The sequence below is a fragment of the Phasianus colchicus genome, chromosome 9 (assembly GCF_987193195.1).
Source record: "Phasianus colchicus chromosome 9, bPhaCol1.hap1.1, whole genome shotgun sequence".
NCBI classification, from domain to species: domain Eukaryota; kingdom Metazoa; phylum Chordata; class Aves; order Galliformes; family Phasianidae; genus Phasianus; species Phasianus colchicus.
In genome coordinates this window covers 23,393,015-23,411,682 of record NC_143444.1, presented here as the reverse complement: position 1 = coordinate 23,411,682, position 18,668 = coordinate 23,393,015, and the positions used below count along the sequence as shown (strand labels likewise).

The following is an 18,668-nucleotide window of genomic DNA, read 5'->3' as shown; positions in this document are numbered from 1 at the left end:
AATATCCAACTGCTAAGTTTTGTTGAAAGAAGTCTTGCTTATAACTTAGTAAAAACAGTTTCTGTGTATTTTGACCTTCTTTCATGTATTTGATTAAATCTGATGGTTTTTTGTTATAATGTTAATGATTCTGAAACACGTTGATGGATCCATTTGCAACAGGTGAATAAATTATATGTGATTTTTCTTTAAACTGCCCACAGTGGACAGCTTTGCTTTCCAAACATCTCTTCTCCCAAGCGTGTCTGAGTAACTCAGGCTTTACCTAATCACCAACTTCAGAAAGTGTCTTTCACTTTAGTTAACAAGTCAGCATATGTTGGCTGGTCTGAGTCAAAATGATCGTAATAAAATACCTTAGCAGATCTAATTTATCTTTTTTTGTTGCATTGTGAATGTTTCAAACATGAGCCAGTTTTAACATCATCTAAGGTATTGCACATTAGAAACTTCTGGAATCTCATTGAGGAGCAAAAAAAAGATGCCATCTAATGAATATACATTGTAATGTTGACATGAAGCTCCACCAAACTAATGCTGTGTTGTGCAGTAGTCACATGTGAGTGATAACTGCAGGCTGGGCCCACCACCATTCATTGCAGCAACACCAGCCTGGAAAAGTAGGCTGGAAGGGCTGCTATAGGGCACACTTTGGAGAAAACAAAGCTTTTTGGTAACCTAGGGAAGAAAGAAAGATCAGGTAAATCATTTCTGAAAGTCAGAAGGCTGGGAACAACTAAATGCAAAAATTGCTCAGCGTTCTAAGTTCATTTATCAAGAGTTGTGATTATGCATGCCACTACCCTGGCATCCTTTTACTACTACTTAGTAATCCTTTTACTACTTACATCACCTCTAGTTTCTCTGGTTTGAATCTCACTGACTTTGGTTTTTTCTACATCTTAACTGGATAAATGCTCATGTGTCGGTACAAAGGAAAGCGTGAAAATTGTTTTGTCTCTTGATGTCCTGTAATGTGAATTGAGGATGCTGTTGGGCCTGCCATGGTTCTTTTGGCTTGAGGACCCACAAATTACATCTCCAAACCAGAAAAGGTTTCAAAGAACCTTGCAACATTTGATGCGAGCTTCTAAAATGGATAAACATATTGTTTCTGGGCAGAGGGAAAAACCACGAGGGATTTATTACAAAACAAGGTTCTTATTGTTAGGCTGTGGTTGGTTCATTCTTGGACCAAGGATCAAGGACCTGGATTTCGCTTGGATAGTGCCATTTCATCCTGTTTCCAAGTTACAATCCATTCTCCAGTGATGGCTGTGTTTGATATTCTGGAGGACCAGTAGCAGAGTTTTCGGTTTTTCCAGCTCTGGTGTGTAGGGCTTCTGTTATGCTATACATATCTCTTGTGAAGTGATTTGAGTAGATATGAATCCCCCTTAGATGAGATTACAGGGGATTAAAGAAGTTAGTAACACAGGCAAAATAATTGGCAGTCCTCTCTTAATGTATTTCCCACTGTGAGCTAATTCTTCCATCAATGAGATAATAAAATAGTGAAGATTACATATGTGCAGAGTGATGGACATACTTGACCAAGCTGGGGGGGATGTAATTTATACAACAGTGCAAGTGCTGAGAGATGCTGACTATCCAGGTGACAGGCTGCAGCGGGAAATAGTTCTTATTTCTCTCTGCACTGCTCCCTTGAGCTCAGTGACAAATGACTGCACTGAGTTACATACTTGGAGAAAACCTACTAATCGAGCTGAAATTGTAGATCACTTGAAAAATTTGTGCATCTGAATGCTCCTGCAGTAGCTGTACATGCCCGCAGTCTCTGTTGTGTCTTGGGGATGACCCTTTTGTTAGTTCTGTTTGCATTATGTGTAGTGCAGTACAGCAGGGTCCCTAAATTCAGATTAGGCGCACTTAATTTCCTTGAAATGAGATCTAGATATTGATGGAGGAATTCATACAAGACCCTGTGCTGAAGCGCTCCGAGCATTGTAGATAATATTAACAGGAAAACCGTGCTAAATCCTTTATTCCATGCTAGCAGATAAAGGCTTTGAAATCTCTTGTTTGTTAATAAGACTTTGTGAGTGTATATACTTACCGAAAGGATCTTTGCCATGTCATGTGCACAGTGTATCCCTGTGCCTTGGTTGTGGGAGCAGAACATTTTCCTCGGAAAGATTCAAGAGATGGGAATATAATAGGAAAAACAAAAAAGCAAAATAAAACAAACTGACCTTTGAACGACTTACTTTGGACTTACTGGTGTTTGAGGAGGCAAGCATGAAAAGCTCAGATAAATATCAAGACAAAAGATCCATGGAAAGCTGTGCTCTAAAAATAGCCTTTTGGCATGGTGGTTGCCAGTACCCTAGGAGCTCTGTGGCAGATTTAGTCTCTTAAATGAAGTATTTTGCTCCAATGGTGGTAGCAATATGCTTCCAATGGTGGTGGAATCATGAAGGTTGGAAAAGACCTCCAAGACTGTCTAGTCCAACCACCAACCCATCGCCACCATGTGGTAGCTGTTCCTATGGAAGCCGTTAATACAGTGCTGTGGTTATCAGACAGGATGGCAGCAAGACACAGCTGCCGAGATTAGCATCAAGATCTCGTTCCACAGTTAGGAAGCACTAGGTCTTCACAGAACAACCAAGGAAGCTTGGCTTGTGTCACCTATAGTTTTAGCAGACAAAGGGCTTATTGAGGATGATCATTTTTTAAAATGGAAAAGATAAATGGAATCTCTGGTCATCTGCATGGCACCAACCAGAAAATTTTAGGCATTACGTGTCGAGTCAATGACAGAGAAGTAAGTTGTGTTGGGTGTTGCTGTTGATGTCCTTGCTACCAGTGTAAAGTCAATGGTGCAGACACTGTACTGTTACTCAGTGGACTGTAGTGAGACCACGTGTGACTAGTTAAACACTACTCTAGTTTACCACATGTCTCCAATTTATTGCTACTTTCTATGAGAAAATGTACAAAGGAAGAAAACAACAAGCAAGCTGAGCTGGATTGGCTACTAAGTGCAGATTGATTGTGAAGTTTATTGGTTGTTTCCTCAATAGTGCCAAATCAGCACCTGATGTAGAAACAGTGAGCGGTTTGAAAAAATTCTAATTAAAACCAGGATGGAATTGAGCATTTATAGGGGTTCAGCACATAAGTGGTCTTTTTCCTGTTGGATAAGAGCAGTACATAGGAATGATCCTATTGCCAAAACAACATTTGTTGAAATTGTAAAATATATTTTACAGCACATTCCCTCATGAGAAGGAATGAGGAGAGATGAAGTTGTTTCCAGAACCATAGCTTACAAAACTGGAAGCAAACGTTTTGCTTGTGCTGGGATTTCCAAATATTTTGTATCTTGAACCAGTTTTTAAGATGGGTCTTGTCTTCTGGATGCTGTCTCGTGATGCCAGTTGCACCCCTGCCCTATGCTAACCTTGGAAAGAATAACAAGTTTAGAATAGGCGTTGCAGAAAGCGCATGAAAAGCGAGAGCTTAATTCAGAAGAAGCATATGTAGTATGTATATGTAAGTATAAAGTATGTTGTGGATACGGATAAGCATGAATATATGAATAAAGCTAGGTACAGTGCTTGCCTGTAACATGAGCTCTTATTTCTCAACAGAGTTTGCTTTCAGGAAGGTAAATTGAGGAAGAGAAGACAAACCTGGAAAGCAGTGAGCAGAAAGTAGCTGAGCTACTTCCATAGCTGGTTCATGGTTGGGCATTTGAATTCTGCTATATCTGTTGTATTTAGGATACTTCTCATATAGGACCTGTTATCTTGTGAATCTCTGAACCATTATTACTTGCAGCTCCTCAAAGAACATTTTCTTCTGGCTAGCTTCCTGGTACATCAATCCATCTTGAATAAATCACCTGTTCTTTATACTCAGATACATATGTTTTCCTGGTAGTGCAGGGAGCTCTTCCCAATTTTACAAACATCTTGTACATCAAATGTTGAACTTAAAGCACAGGTCAGCCCTGAAAAGCAGCATTTTAAAACAGCTCCTCTTGTTCTGCTGATCTGCTTCTTCAGGTGGCCAGAGTTAGAGCTATAAATAAGTTCTGCCTCCTGCCAGCCACATGGGTCTGATTGAAGAGGTGTATGCAGATTTTCAAAAGCAACTGATTTCTGTCAGGTTTTGGTGGGAGTCTGTGTGTAAGTGCCATTGGTGATCCTGAAAATCTTCCCCAGCCTGGGTAAATAAAAGAAGAAATTCTCACGTTGTTTCAGAATTGCTCCTCTGAGTTTCTAAGGGGACCCTGGGGTTGAACAAGTTCAGCTTAACTCCACAAAACCAGTCTCTGTTCTAAGGATGGCATTTAGAAAATCCTCTTTTCCTTGTACATCTAGCCCATATAGCAACTGATTTAACTAATAATGTCCAATGGAGAGTGAGAATACAGAAGGAGGTCAGCTTCCTCATGCGTAAGGGTTTCCTGGTGTAAGACTCGTTTCAGTGTGTGTTTTTGCTGAAGTGTGCAAAACCAGATTTCCAGCTAAATGAAAGGCCACCGATTGGTTTGTTCCAAGATCAGCTGGATTTATCTGAAGTTTCAGAGGTGAGGCACAACCTTCCAGGCGACCTCCCCCGGCAGCCTACATTTCACTTAATAAAACAAGTTAAGGAAGGTTTGAGGCAATCCTTTAAGGTCAGTTGAACTTTCACTGGAAAATACGAGTGCTGGCAAGTATATGCAATATGTAATGCAAAATGTTTAGGGTGTGGGGAAGAAGTGTAAAGGAGCCATACCACAGTGATGAGCTTGGCTAGTAAAGAGACTTGAAACAAGTTCCTCAGCGAAAACACCCTGGGAGATGGGTTAAGAATTTAGGGGATTGGTAGAATGTTTTTGTTACCCCCAAGGGGAAAAACAGGAGATCAAAGCCTGAATTCACTTAAGAATGCTTTCTTTGAAATGTATCTATAAATTATAGCACATACTGTTGGCATCTATTGTAGTCTTTGGTATTTACTTGAGAGTATAATGTGAATTCACAGTACCCAGAGTTGGCTTGTTAGTGTGTAAAAATAAATGTTGGTGAAGACAACATTGCAGATTCTCAAGTTTCCTAATGGTGGTGTTGCCTCTTCTCTGTTTTCCCCTGGCTTTGCGCCTCATCCTATGACCATGTGTCCCAGCCACCACCTATAGAGGGATTCTTTGAGGGGCTGCTGGTAGGGTTTGGAGCTCCCCCCTTGCCACCTCTCACAGTTATTGAGCTGCCTGCTGTGGCTGTTATTTCCGTGGTCAAGGCAGAATGGGATGTTGCTCCCAGGGGAATCCACAGCTGTTACCCCTCAGTCAGCAGAGTAGTTGCTGAGGCATGTCACCCTTGGCTTTTAACTCCCCATCCCATCCCTGCTTCCTAGCTCATCGGAGGAGCAGGACTCCTGACTGCTTGGCATGGCACAGCATTACCCACGGCCGTCCTAAACTCCCTGCTCCAAGCACTTGCTTCCTCTCCAGCCTGTGGTTTTAAGTGTTGCATTTTAGACACCTCATTTGCTTTGCTGCCCAACAGAGATTATGTCGTTTTTTTGGCACAATTGGATTAAACTAGCAGACCTGGATAGCTTCCATTGGCATTTCAGGAGATTTGCTGTAAGGCAAACCTGTGACATTTGTACCTTCCTAAGCTTGCACAACCAGAGCGAGGGCTGCAGTTGAGGTCCTGACCTCAGTTACTTAAGCCCCTTTCTCCCAGGAGCGTTCATCACTTTAATCACAGAGTCCTAAATAATCAGTGGGTAGCCTGTAATTAGGGGTTGTGTCCTGGACTCCTGCAGCCTGCTCCCGGTGTGCTGAGCACTGCGGATTTTGATTTCCCGTTTCCCCAAAGGATGTTTGATCTCAGATTTACACTTCAGAAAATTAAGAAGGGTACAGTACCTCCGTCCCCTGGCAGCCTTCCTGCTTTCAGTGGTAGGTGCCTTTCTTTTCTTAAGTGTCTCAGTTCTGCAGTGATTGACACATTTGATTTAAGAGTTAGATTTATAGACTGATACTCGGGCTGAAAGTCAGCAGCTCCAGGACTGCATAAATCAGCCTGTCTCTGGGACTAATACTTCCTTATTTATAATTTCGACAGGAGATGGAATTCTTTCTCAATTCTTTACATTTCTTTCAGATGTAATCGACCACCCTGTCCTTTGGTTTAAAGCTATGTGACTTTGCCACAAATAGAGGGAGGGGAAAGTAAGCCCGGTCCAGGAATTGCTATGCTATAAAAGCTCCATATTGTATGCTCTTGGACTTTGCTTTCTCCCAGCTTCCTTCAAGCCCACACAAGAGATGGACTTGAGGTTTTTTTGGCTTTCTTCCCCTCCCCCCTCCCTCCATACATACTCTGACCTTTTAGAAAAATAAATAGAAGATAAAGAAGGACCTGGAATGTTGCAGAATGTGTGTATATTTTGCTCTCTGTTGTTTTCTGCTGGGATTAGTTGTTTACAATGGGAGAGAGAGGGAGGGCAGAGGAAGGGAGGTCTGTGGCCTTAACTGAAATTAGTGGCATTTCAGAGTGATCTTGTTAGGTGGTCTGCAGTTTAAAGACCTAAATCCTTGTAATCCCCCCATGCCTCCTTGGCCACTACTCCTTTTGCTCTTGTTCTCTCACTTTCTGAAAAAAAAGAAAAAAAACCCCAAACCCGAGTCAGCCTCTCTGTCTCTCAGATGCAGGCTGTGCATAACATACGCACATGCACAGCCATACACACACACTCACTCTCATATGCTTCCATTCGCACGTTGTACCTGTATAACAAATTAATGTCTCAGCTAGCCGACATCTACATCTGTTACCACTACAGGACTGGGCTTGTAAAATGCTCTCTCTAGAATGCAGACACACACACCGAATATTTTTATTTATTCTCTGAAAAACGCTCAGCTGCCAGACTTTCAGCTTGTGATTGCACTTAAAACAAATTCAAATTGAAATTTCAGCCATAAATCAAATGCCCCAAATTAGTTCCTCTTGTGGGTTTGAACATGCTCTTTGGATTTTAAGGTCAGAAGATATCCGTTTTCACGGTGCTGAAAAGTTTAAAAATATACTACGTTTTAGGAAAAGAAATAAATATGGTTTGCATTATAAAGCAGTACATCAAATATGTGCGTATGCGCACACACAACATGGTCAGTGAAGTTGAATGCTGTCAGAGCACCTTTGAGGACTAATAGCACCTAATTGTTAAGCGAGGCAGGAAACACGGTGGCTATTTATCCAAGGAGGATGCGGAAGATTGCCTTGAGATGTGATATTTATCCTCTAAGAGAATAGAAGTTTATCCCTTACTCTTCAATTAAAAAAAAAAAAATAGTAAAAATTAAGTAAACACACAAAATACTTATCTTGGCAGACTTTATAACATACTTTTTCTGGAAAAAAAAAGGCATTTACAAGTGGTTTCAAAATGGCTGTGTTACATCTGTCAGCGGGTAAAGGGAACACCCACAAATTGTGTTTTTATCTCATGAAGTTTTGTTCCACTTGAGCAATAAAAGCCAGATTCAGTGCTGGTGTGTGCGACTGGGGTAATCCTAGCGCTGAGCATGGCTCTAAAACTTGTGCATTTGGTTGTGTTTATAAGTTTGAAGAAACTCCTGGGGTGGCGGAGTCTTTTGTTTTTGCTTGATGCTGGCACTGGGGAAGGGTAGGTTTGCAAGCACCTGGCACAGCCACGTTTGCCTTGGTTCCCTGGGCTGTCCTTCCAACAAATGGTTTGGCAGGAAAGCCCCTTATCTTTGATGTTAATGTCATCAGCACTTTCTTGGTTACAATGCTATTCTTTCCCCAAGAGTTGAAAAATGATCCCAAGAAGGCTTGGGACGTACAGTGTGCTTCAGCCTGAGCTCCAGAAAACAGCTTAAAGTCGGAGATCTTAGCACACCCAAGGCTCTTCTTAGAAAATCATTCAGATTGGAAAAGACCACTAAGATCATTTTGTCCATCTGCCACCCTATCCCTACCATGCCCACTTAAGCCATGTCACTCAGTGCCACATCTCCATGGTTCTTGTGCTTGGAAGCAGTGATAGATGGTGGGAACCTACAAATCGCAGGGAAATGGTTCTAAGTGATCACGGAGAAGGCACTTCAGAGCATGCTTTTTGGATAGGGACACTTTCAGTGGGCAGTGAGTAAGCTCTCCTGTCACCTTTGCTTGGATGGCACCAGCGCAGGATGGCAGCAGTGACGGGCAGTCCTCCCTCTACCAGTTCATTTTCCAGCCTGACTGTCAACGCTGAGTGTTCTCCCAGTAAATGCTGTTACACAGGATGATGTCTGGAGTACATGGAGCTATTGGAAAGAAGCAGCTGGTGACAGTGTGAGAGCAAAGGCAGACAGGGGTCTGCTGTGTATCTTTGCCGCTTTTTATCTTATTAATATGTTAGTAAAAACCTTGCCAAGGCAACCTGAGCTGGTTACTTGGAGCATAATTGCTCATATTGCCTCCTTATAGGTCAGAGGAGGGGGAGTTGAAGCGAGTTAAAAGAATGATTGTTCAGAGGGGACAGTCTGCTCAAGGGAAGTCATAACTGCTAACCACCGTGGCTGAGGTCCGGTTTTATTGCTTTTACTCCTGCGGAATTAATGCCGTGTTTGTGATGCAGGTGGTTTCTGCTCTGACTCACATGAGCAACAGAATTGTTACATATATTTAATGGCAAATTCTGTGTACCAGATAGTGGCAACGTGCGAGTAGGAAAAGAACTAGGAATTAATGTTAGGATTGGCAGTCTGGAGTGAGGACTGACCTCCTCTTTGCTCCTGAGGAGTACAGCTGGCTGGCTCTCTGCTCAGTACAAAATTGAGGCTCGGGGGGCTCTCAGTACCAAAAGCCCTCTGTGCTATTAGTTCAAACTCCGAAATAGCTCTTCTGTTGATGGCTCGTAGCCTGGTGGCACAGCACAGCAGCATTTTGCTGGTGCAGTAAGCAGTGGTGAAACTCACGGCCATGGCTGCGGGTGTCACAGGAGGGGCTGAACTGTAGAGCTCAATGCAGAAAGTCACTGAAGCCAAAAACTTCAGAAAGAGATTTGACAGAGGGTAGCACAGATATCCATAACTGTTGTAATATACATTAGCAGAAGTGCTGGGGAGGAAATATGAAATGGGACAGATACCTTCATCTCTGTTATGTATCTCACTTACAGCTGCAGCATAGCTGTTTTTTCTCCATAGCTTTGCAATAAATTGTTTGTACCATTTAACATCACTCATGGTGCTGAGTGAGCACACATCACGGATATTAGTTAAGATGCACAATTACAGTTTTACTGCCTGGAGAGGCAAAGACCGGTGCAATAACTCACTCAGATCTCTCAATATCTTCGTAGAGGAGTTATGGAGCCAACATCTGGACTCTGAAATTCTTTCCTAACTGGATGATCAAATCATGTCAGAGGTTTATTAACTATCCCAGTGGATACCTTTGTTTTGTACCTATCATTTTAATCATTTTCTTGTTCTACCTTGTGCTTGTGTTATAGGTGTTGTCTTCAGGGCAGTGTTATTTGTAATAACGCTGTGATAGAGAAGGGTGCAGACATCAAAGACTGTTTGATTGGAAGTGATCAGAGGCTGGAAACCAAAGGTAAGTAGAAAAGCTGTTTTTATGATGCATTTGTAATTAATTTTTAGAATTTCCTCCTCAAGATTTTCCTCCTGTTTCTTCAAGAGCCAGTGAACAGTGGCAGTTTTACAGTGTGGTGTCCCTTAAGATTAAGATTTGTTTTTCATGGAAAGTGCAGCTTGCTGGCATGAGAATAGTTCAGGGAGTTGCTCTTCAGAAGTTGGCAGAAAAACTTTGTTGTTACTGTAAAGAACAAGATTGGGTGCTGAGACAGTCTTTTCCCAGAGGCCACAATTAGGTCAGCTTGGAGTTGTCCTCAGCTGTCAGAAGGAACTGTCATTTTGACAAGTAGTTTTTGTCCGTGTTAGGGGTGATGCAGTCAAATAAGTGATGGCACAGACATCCTTCTTTTTGTGAATGCTAGCAGCCACAGGTGCCAGCGTGTTCCCATCCACCCTGCTCCATGCAGGAGCTCAGGATGGAATGTCATACTGGAAGCTGCTGTGCTTAGTAGTAAATACAAGGGCAGTTACATTCAGATCTGTTTTACTGAAATGAAATGCTTTTTGGGGTTTCAGAGAAGTTACAACTATGCGGTCCCAATTTGGGCAAAGTTAGGCCATCCAATCAAGCTGTGAGTGGTGAGGGCTCAGTAACCGCCTAAGTGGAACTGTTGATTTCCTGCTCTAAGAGATAATGGGCAGGAAATGGCTGTCTCGGTGACTGCATCCCAAGCAGAGGGCTTTTTAATGAATATTTATGGTTGGGGTTTGGCAGATCCCTGCTCTAGGGTGTGGACTGAGGACAACAGTGAGTTCCTTTTCAGGCTCCATGTGAAGTTATTTAGTCAGATCAGGATTTGTTTGCTTGTTTTGTCTTTATAGTATATGGGTGGTTTCCCAATTGTGAGTGTCCTGATAAAGAGCAGGGTTTGCACTTAATGTGGTATACTATAACCTATTGCCAGCTATGCATACACAAATTTTTTTCTTTTAATTTGAAACTAGAAGTAAGAGACTCATGAAAACAAAGTGTTGATCCTACAATTGCAAGTCTCAGATGCTGCAGGAGACACACAGTCAGCGTTACGCACACTGTGGTCTTGGTCCTTGTATAGCACAGTTTCTGCTTACCCATGGCTTTGTCCATCACATCAGTTGTAATCATCGACCCTTGTGGGTTCACTGCCCTCCTATCCCTGAAAATACATACTGTTCATGATGCTCTGCTTGTGCCTTCTTCTGAGCATGAATCACTAGGAGAGCTAAATCAGGTCATGTTTGTTTATTAATCTAAAATTTGAACTATGAGGAAACTGTGAGGGTGTAGATTTAGCTAATTTACTACGCTCAATTTCTTCAGCAGATCATTTCAAACAGAAATATCACACTTTGCCCTCACTCATGTCTTTTTTGGTAGTCTCTTCCAGGATGCAGGTCCAGTCTGGTTGATCTTGGTATGGAAACCATTCTTTCTTCATTATTGCCCTTGTCATCTTTATCTGAACATTTTTCAGGATCTGTCAACATAATTCTATGATTCTATGATAACATATTTGGAAGGAGAGGAACAGAGCTGGAACCTGTGGTTCGTTTACCTATTCTTGTAGGGCCACGTGCTCACCTCTCCAGAGCACTTCTCAGTGAGTCTGTGGGCCCTCCAGTTAAACTATTCAGGAACATATGACTGATGTTAGCAAAGACACTCAGGTAGATTATGAATGACAAACATGCCATTATGCCAAGCAAGAAAAAATAATAACAAAGCCTCAGTTCATTTCCCTGCCTCAGTTTCCTAACCATTTTGGAATTTATTTGGGCTGGGGGTCAGGTTCTCCTTGGTGGTCTGGGATCTGTCTGTGAAGTTCATGACTTATTTCCTGAACTGCAGAGTCTTTCCAGCCTAGCATGTTTCTTCTGACCTTGCCTGGTCCCACAGTAAACTGGGCCCTCTCTTTTTCACTGTGAAAGCATGCCATGACTTCCTTTCCCCTGCCCAAGACTTCCTGTATCTTGTGCCAAGCTTTTGGTGTGGCCCTGTAAGTCTGTTTCCATATTCCCACTTTCATCAAGACTTTGGCTATGTTGTTCTGTTTGGTAACTTTTCCTTCTTCAGACTCTAGCCTTCACAGCCAGGTTACGAAAAACTGGTTCTGTTGGGTCACAGCCACCTTTTATTGCAAGCTGATCGCACCTCAGCAGACGTAAGCAGTAGCAGCTGGCTGTTGACCCCAGTCTGGGAGTTACATGCTAGAAACCTCAGCAAAGCTGCATACACCTTCCCAGAAACATTAAAGAAAAAGAAAAAAAAACAGCAGTTCCTTATTCCAAAACATCAGCCAGGATTCATCAAAGGTACAAAGATCCCCGCATCATCCTGCACACCCCCAAGCAAATCCCACAGTTGACTTTGCTGCGGAACTGGCTGTGTGCTCCCAGTTCTGCCATACAAGTCCTGGTCTCGCTGCCCAGGCAGCTCAGGGTACAAGAGCTCTTTGAGCCACTGACCTCCTTTTATAACCTGAACCATGGAAGCAGGATGGCAGAAGAACAGATACCACAAATGATAGGCAAAAGTAACTCAAACCAGCTCTTGTCCTTTTCCTTCTACGGAAGAGGCAGGGGCATATTTAGGGTGGTCTAAATGGCACAGCTGGGAGTAATGGGATTGAATTAAACACAATTTAGGTTGGATATCTGAAACATTTTCCTAATGATGTGGTCTGGTCGGCTGTGGGATAATCTCCCTGGGGACGTGGTGGGAGACCTCATCACTTAATAATAGGCTTGGCAAAGCTCTGGACACCTAAATAGAGGGAGTGCTCCACCACTGGTTTTTGGGGTAGATCAGATGCAGCCTATTAATTTCAAACTAAAAAGCGAGTTAGAGACAAGGGGGGGCAGGTAGCTGTCAGCAATGACTACAGGCCCCATCACAGCACTGGCCAGACACAGTACTTTTTAAGTGCCTCTGTTAAAGTCATGATGTGGAGTTTTATTAAACTTCTGGATTTGCAAGCCATGCCTCCTGAGAGTCATGCTATTCTCTTCCTACTGCTTTTATTACCATGCTTAGGAAGCATCCACTTCCCTTCCTCTTTGATACTTTAAGAAATTTGCTATCAGAGAATTAGCAGACAGGCGACCTCACCCAGATAGCAGTTTGAAAAACATCTTGGTACCTAAGAAAAAGGAGGCAATTATTAAAGGGATAGGAAATGGCAGGCGGCCGTTCTGAAAGGGCTTAATTGCGCAAAGCATTCAGTCACTGTTTCTAAGACAGTTACTACAATTGCACTCCAGCCTTTTTGGTGAACCTGCTTTCTTCAAAGCAAAATAGAGAACAGAGATAGTAGAGAGACGCTCATAGGATAAAACTAGCAAAATGGACACAAAACTCACCACCTTAGCCCTCACTTTCATCTTTGGTGTCCCTGGGCAGGCATGTTTTGTGTTCATTGACTATGCAGGAGCCAGTGTCATTTAGGGACAGCTTGAGTCATTGTACACCCAGAAAGTGTATTACAGCAGTGTTATTGCCACAAAGTGTATTTGCAGAAAGGGAAAAAGTATCAGCATTCAGGATGCTGATGTAATCTTAGCTTGGCCTCCCAATGCGTACTTAGGAGCATTATCTCCCTGACCAAGATGTAGGCTAAGACTTGACTGTGCTTATTCTGGTGCATTTTCAATGCAACCATATATTTTTATTTTCCTTGGTGCCATGATGCAGTCAGCACCCAGAAAGTGCTGCCGAGTGCGTGCTGAATGCGAGGTTGTTCCATAGCCCTGATTCCTGTCTTCTTTCAGCTTGAGTCTGAAACCTTAATTACTGTACACTATGCAAGAAACAAGATCCTTTCTGTGGCCTTTCTGCAACATTTGTCATCTTAGTGCTTCACAGCTGTTAGCAAGCTCATTTTTACCTCCTCAGTATGAACGTGGCTGATTTTTCCTATTTTAGAAAGGCCTGAGATTCAGAGAGTTGCTGTTTGTAGGCCCTTTCATTCTGACTGCCCAACTTAAGTGCTGAAGCAGCATGTTACATGTAGCATTTCCTAACAATTACATTTTAGCTATAGCATTTTCTTTGTAAATATTGGAATGGAGGGTTCAGTCTACTGAGACAAAAAAAAAAGAAAAAAGTTTTTTTATGTGATCATGTTGGCCTGTGCATGGGTCGTTAGCAGCTCCAGGAACTAGAACTCCATTATAGAGCTTCTGCTGTTCCAGCTGATGGGAACTGACAGTAGTGGGTCATCCTCCTTAAGGGGAGCTGGATTTGGAGTGAGGCAAGAGGAACTTTGCCAGGAAATTTCACAGATGCCCGTGGGTGTCAGCAGCCTGGAGATTCACTCCTGGTACAGGGGGAGGAGGCTGTAGTTAATGTAGGCTTTACTGCTCCTGTCTGCAACATCATTCCTTGGGCCACAACCACATCACCTGTTTCCTATCTGATCCTGACTCCTGCCTCACTGCTCCTCACTATGGCTTTGTCCCAGAACGAGTCTCATCCCATTCCCAGTCTTTGGTTCTTCCTCTAGTCTTTGTTTATTTCTCTTACTTTGTTATGCCTAGCCACACACCTGTCTCCTCTGCTCTCATCGTAGATGCTATTTCCAGTCCCCCTGCCTAACAGTCCCATGCTCCATTTCCCATCTGGCACTCCATCCCCGACTGCTTTGATCTCTTTCTGTGCTGCTGTTGTGCCCAGGCAGGATCATTCTGGGCACTGGAGGGAAGCAGTTCTGTGCTGAGTGTTGGTCCCAGAGCTGGGACAGAAGCTGGGGGAAGTCCTGCATCGATCCTGCACTTCCCTGGTTGAGAGCACTCAGGAGAAGCAGTCTCTGGAGCTTTTAGCTGCCCTCCTGAGAACATGTGCAAACAGAAATTTTTTCCAGAGGCTTATCACATAGCCAAAAGTGTGTGGTTTCTCACAAGAACAGAAAAAGGCACATATCCAGTAGGGACTGGCTCCCGTTTCAGATCATTTTTCAAGTCTTGTTCCAAGCTTGCAGTCCTAGGACTTCTCAATGAAACAGAGTAAGATTGTTTTATTTTAATGAGGGCCAAAGAGCACATTTTTCTCTTAATGCCATCCTGTGCAGGCAGGTACAGTTTATGGAGCCTCTACATATGAATGGATGACTGCTTGTAAGGATGCCTCACTCCAGCCAAGATTGAGCAAGATAGGGGCAGGAAGGGATTGATGGGCTTTCTGATGTTCTTGCTGCATTCAAGTAGAGCTGTGTCTGCTGTTGCAAGATGCTGGGTACCTCCTGGTGAAATCTTGGGGAACTGAAAATACTTAGCATGACACAAGTTTGGGATCTGAAAGTATGCTGCAGTGCAGATGGGAGTTACGAAAGCTCACAAAGAACAGACACAGACTAAACAGTGCACACATGTATGTCATGCACAGAGGTGCAGGATGGTCTGGAAAGGAGGAATGGTGTAAATTCAGAGGGAAATTTTGAGGTCCATGTGACTTGTTCCCTAGAGTTGTTTAACTACTGAATGTCTCTGACAAAGATATCAGTTGGTAGTTCAAATAGGCATCTCTTAAAAAGTCACTTTTTTGCATCAGTGACAATTTCTAGGTGATCCTAACAAGCCTGCTTTCCAAGCTGTATAAAAACAGTTTGTGAGTTCTGGTCTTAGTGGTGGCATAAAACTCCTCTAGAATAACCCATTAGTGATGTTTTGTCCTTCCCTCTACTGCTGGGGACTGCCGCGCTGTCACTCGAGCACTCTGTCATTCACAGCCAGGGAAGTTCAGGCTTCCTGCGTGAACAGGTTAAGGGAACTGCTGTATTCACAGCGTGTTGACTGTGATATCTACCCATAAGGCAGCAGTTTGTAACCTTATAGAAATATTTGTACATGCTCCATGCAGAGAAAATAACCTCTTGTGCTCTGCTAGAGCTCAGCCACATGAAAGAGCCAGGAAGGACACCCCAATGGATGCCTGAGAGAGGAAGGGGACCTGAGAGAGGAAGGGGTCCAGCACCGTGGGCAGCAGTCTCCAGGCAGATGTGGCACTGCTGCCATCCTAGTAGGAAGTGTGGACAGAGGCCTTCAGATTGACAATTCTGAGATCCCTGCTAGCATTTGCTGTGGGAGAGTGATGCCCCTGTGGGAGCACATCCATCAGTGTAACCCAGTCCCCTTCTTCAATGATTGCTAGGACACTGCCACAGTGCTGGGGCTGTGGGTGTGTCCCTGTCTCCAAGGAGCTCACTGTTGTGCACATCTCTAGTCCTTAGTCTCACTTTTCTCTGATGAATGTATTTCCTAACACCCTGAGCAATCACATTCCCATATCTCAAGCAATCACTTTTCCCAGTTCCTTCACCCCACCCTGTCCATCTGCTCAAAGCCACAGTAAATTCTTCTTTCTTCAAACACTGAGTTCATTGTTGCCTTTACCTTTACATCCCAAGACATACCCATTTCTCTGAGTGGATATGAGGGAGAAGGGGTTAATACCTGATCTAGTGCAAGATGGCCCTGCCCGTGACCAGGGATTGGACTGGATGATCTTTGAAGGTCCCTTCCAGCCCAAACCATTCTGTATACAATACTGGTGAGAGAAGCCTCAGCTGCCCCAAGTGAGCACAGGCACTGCACATGGGTGTTTGCTGGGAGTGGTGTACAACAAGGGTGGGATCTCCAAGAGCGGATCTCCATCTGTTCTCTGCCTGGAGCCTGGGTTGGGCCCCCAGCTGCTCACCAGAGCTGATGTGCCTGAAGCTCTCACCAGTACCATTCCCAGTGCCCTGGGCAGAGTTGCACATCCCTCCCTGGGATGCTTACAGGGAGCATCACTCCAGAGCCCTTCAAGCACAGCCATCTGCTTCAGCGTGAGGCTCATGCGACACTCACAATCTGTGAGACACTCCTGGCCTTTGGGGCCACAGTACAGTCACCCCGATCACCAGCGGTCATGTAAGTATGTGGCATAGCTGGGAAGAGGGCAGGCTTTGACTGGAAAGCCCCGGTGCTCCATAAACACAAACAAATCAGCCTCCATCACCTGCTTCCCTTCTTTATCTCTCCATGTAATTTAAAACACCCTCCAGCCTCCCAGAGTCAAGCTTCAGCTGCTTCCCATCCCCTTAAGCCCTTTTAGTTCCTCTCCCCCCACCAACCTGGCTGCCTTTCCAGGGCCAACCATTGCTGCAGAGACAAGTTGCTCCTCTCTCCCACTCTCTGATCCTTTCTGTCCTGGGTGAATGTGGTAGGAGCCACCCACGGTGTGTTTTCGTGCATGCGTTTCTGCAGGCACCCCTCCCCCTGCCCAGTTTTTAAGTTAAACTATCTCTTGCTTTAAAGAGAGCAAATACACAGCAGTGGCTTTCATCACTGCTGTATAATAGAGCAGTAATTCTGTGCCAGGGACTGTTTTCTATTTTATTTTAAAGGGTTTATAAAACAGTGTATGTAATTGAGTGAGTAAACTGAACGTTTTCTGGAGCCCCTGAGGGCTGGAACTTCGTGGTGGTCCTGGGCCTAGGCCCTAACCTTTTTTTTTCTTCCTTTTTTTTTTTTCCTGCCTTTCCCCTCCTTCCCCTCCTCCTTTACAACCCAGCGTTGCCACCAGCAGCAGCAGCAGCAATCTGTCTGGGGCTAATTGAGCAAACAGCAAGGAGATGCTTTCACATGGCTTTTAAAGGAATGCTCCGGCATCCCCTTTCTGTAAGCAGCTTCGCAGGAACCTGCCAGGAAGGCTGTGCCGTGCAGGGGAGGGCAGCGTTGGGCTGCAGCCCCCGTCCCGGTGGTGGGGTTTGTGCTGGGCTCTGCAGTCATTTCCGCCCCTTTGTTTATTTGCATTACAATTTGTTTTTAGCCAAGCACCAAAGGCTCTGCTGCTCCCCAGCTCTCCTCGTGTTGTGCGTATGTTTTTAAGGGGCTCAGCATACAGTATGTGTAAACACACGTCTTCCTAAGCAGGAATGCATCTATAACGAGTGACAGGTTTTTGATTTACGCTCAGTAAAATCTCCGTGGATGCTGGGTTCAAGCACCCAGGCTGACTTGGGGCTGGGCTGCGTCAGCAAGTTGAATCAAAGTGCTAATCAGGAGGTTGAATGTGTTGATCAGCTCTGGATTTGCTTAGCACCAGATGCTCCCAATCTGAGAAGATCTAGTTGAACATGATTTAAGGTTGCAGAGTCCAACTCGAAGGCTTTCTGAAAGTCCTTTCTCTAATCCCTCTTCTTTCTCTGCGGGCTGAATGCATCTGTAACCCTGCCAGTGTCAGATAAAAGGCAGCCTGGTAAGAAATCCCTAATGGGGAGCTGGGGAAGGAGAAGGGAGCTGAACAGTGGAGCATGGGAGGTACTTCTGCCTCCTCCCCCCTGAGTTTCAGGCAGAGTTTCTGCACGAACTGAGCTTGCTGATACCAGCCAGAGCCACTGGCAACTGGCAGCCAGGGCTGATAATGAAAAGCTATCCACAGCTCTGCTCCTTGGCACAAATGGTGGAGTCTGAATTCCCTTTCCTCTGTAAGCAGGGCTTTGGGAAGGGAAGAGGGAAGCAGGGTGAATCCTTATCTGTCTATCACATCCCCCTGGGGTGCGGAATCAGGCTTTGTTTCTAGCAAAACCATTCCCTTTATCACTAGAAACTTTCTCGTGGATTTGAGGCAGGCACGTTCATGTGTTTCCTTTTAGCCCATGCAAGGAGAAATGGGTTTGGTGGTAGCAGTGATACACTGCATGTGCCAGAATCTGGGCCATGTGGATCAGGGAAGGACAGGATGGGAGATCAGGAAACATGTGCTGCATCAGCCCAGTAAGCTTGCTGCTGCCTCAGTTTCCCCACCTGTAAAATCGGAATGCTCTTACTCACCTGCTTTTGAAAAGCATCTTGAGTTAATCAGATGGAAAATGCAAGATACCAGAAGGAGGCTGTAAGCATGTTGGTGCAAAATACAAATAGTTGGTACCACCTCTGCAACAAAGTATGCAACTGGGCCTATCCCAGATCTGCACGTTCAGTGCAGGATGCTGTCTGAAATGAAACAGAAAGTTCCTTATTAAAAGGTATTGCTACAGATAACTCATATATTGAACCATGGTTCTTC

General features: G+C 44.2%; 1 protein-coding gene across 2 annotated transcripts in view; it reads left to right on the top strand.

The window, feature by feature from the left end:
• Positions 1–18,668, top strand: part of EIF2B3 (eukaryotic translation initiation factor 2B subunit gamma) — a 94,051-nt gene that overhangs the window by 73,377 nt on the left and 2,006 nt on the right. The window contains exon 11 of one of the 2 annotated variants that reach the window (XM_031601367.2): positions 9,499–9,602. In XM_031601367.2, the coding sequence (XP_031457227.1) occupies positions 9,499–9,602 (104 nt within the window). Of the gene's footprint in view, positions 1–9,498; positions 9,611–18,668 lie in introns of those variants that run through there. The other variant, XM_090146587.1, reaches the window with a different exon arrangement.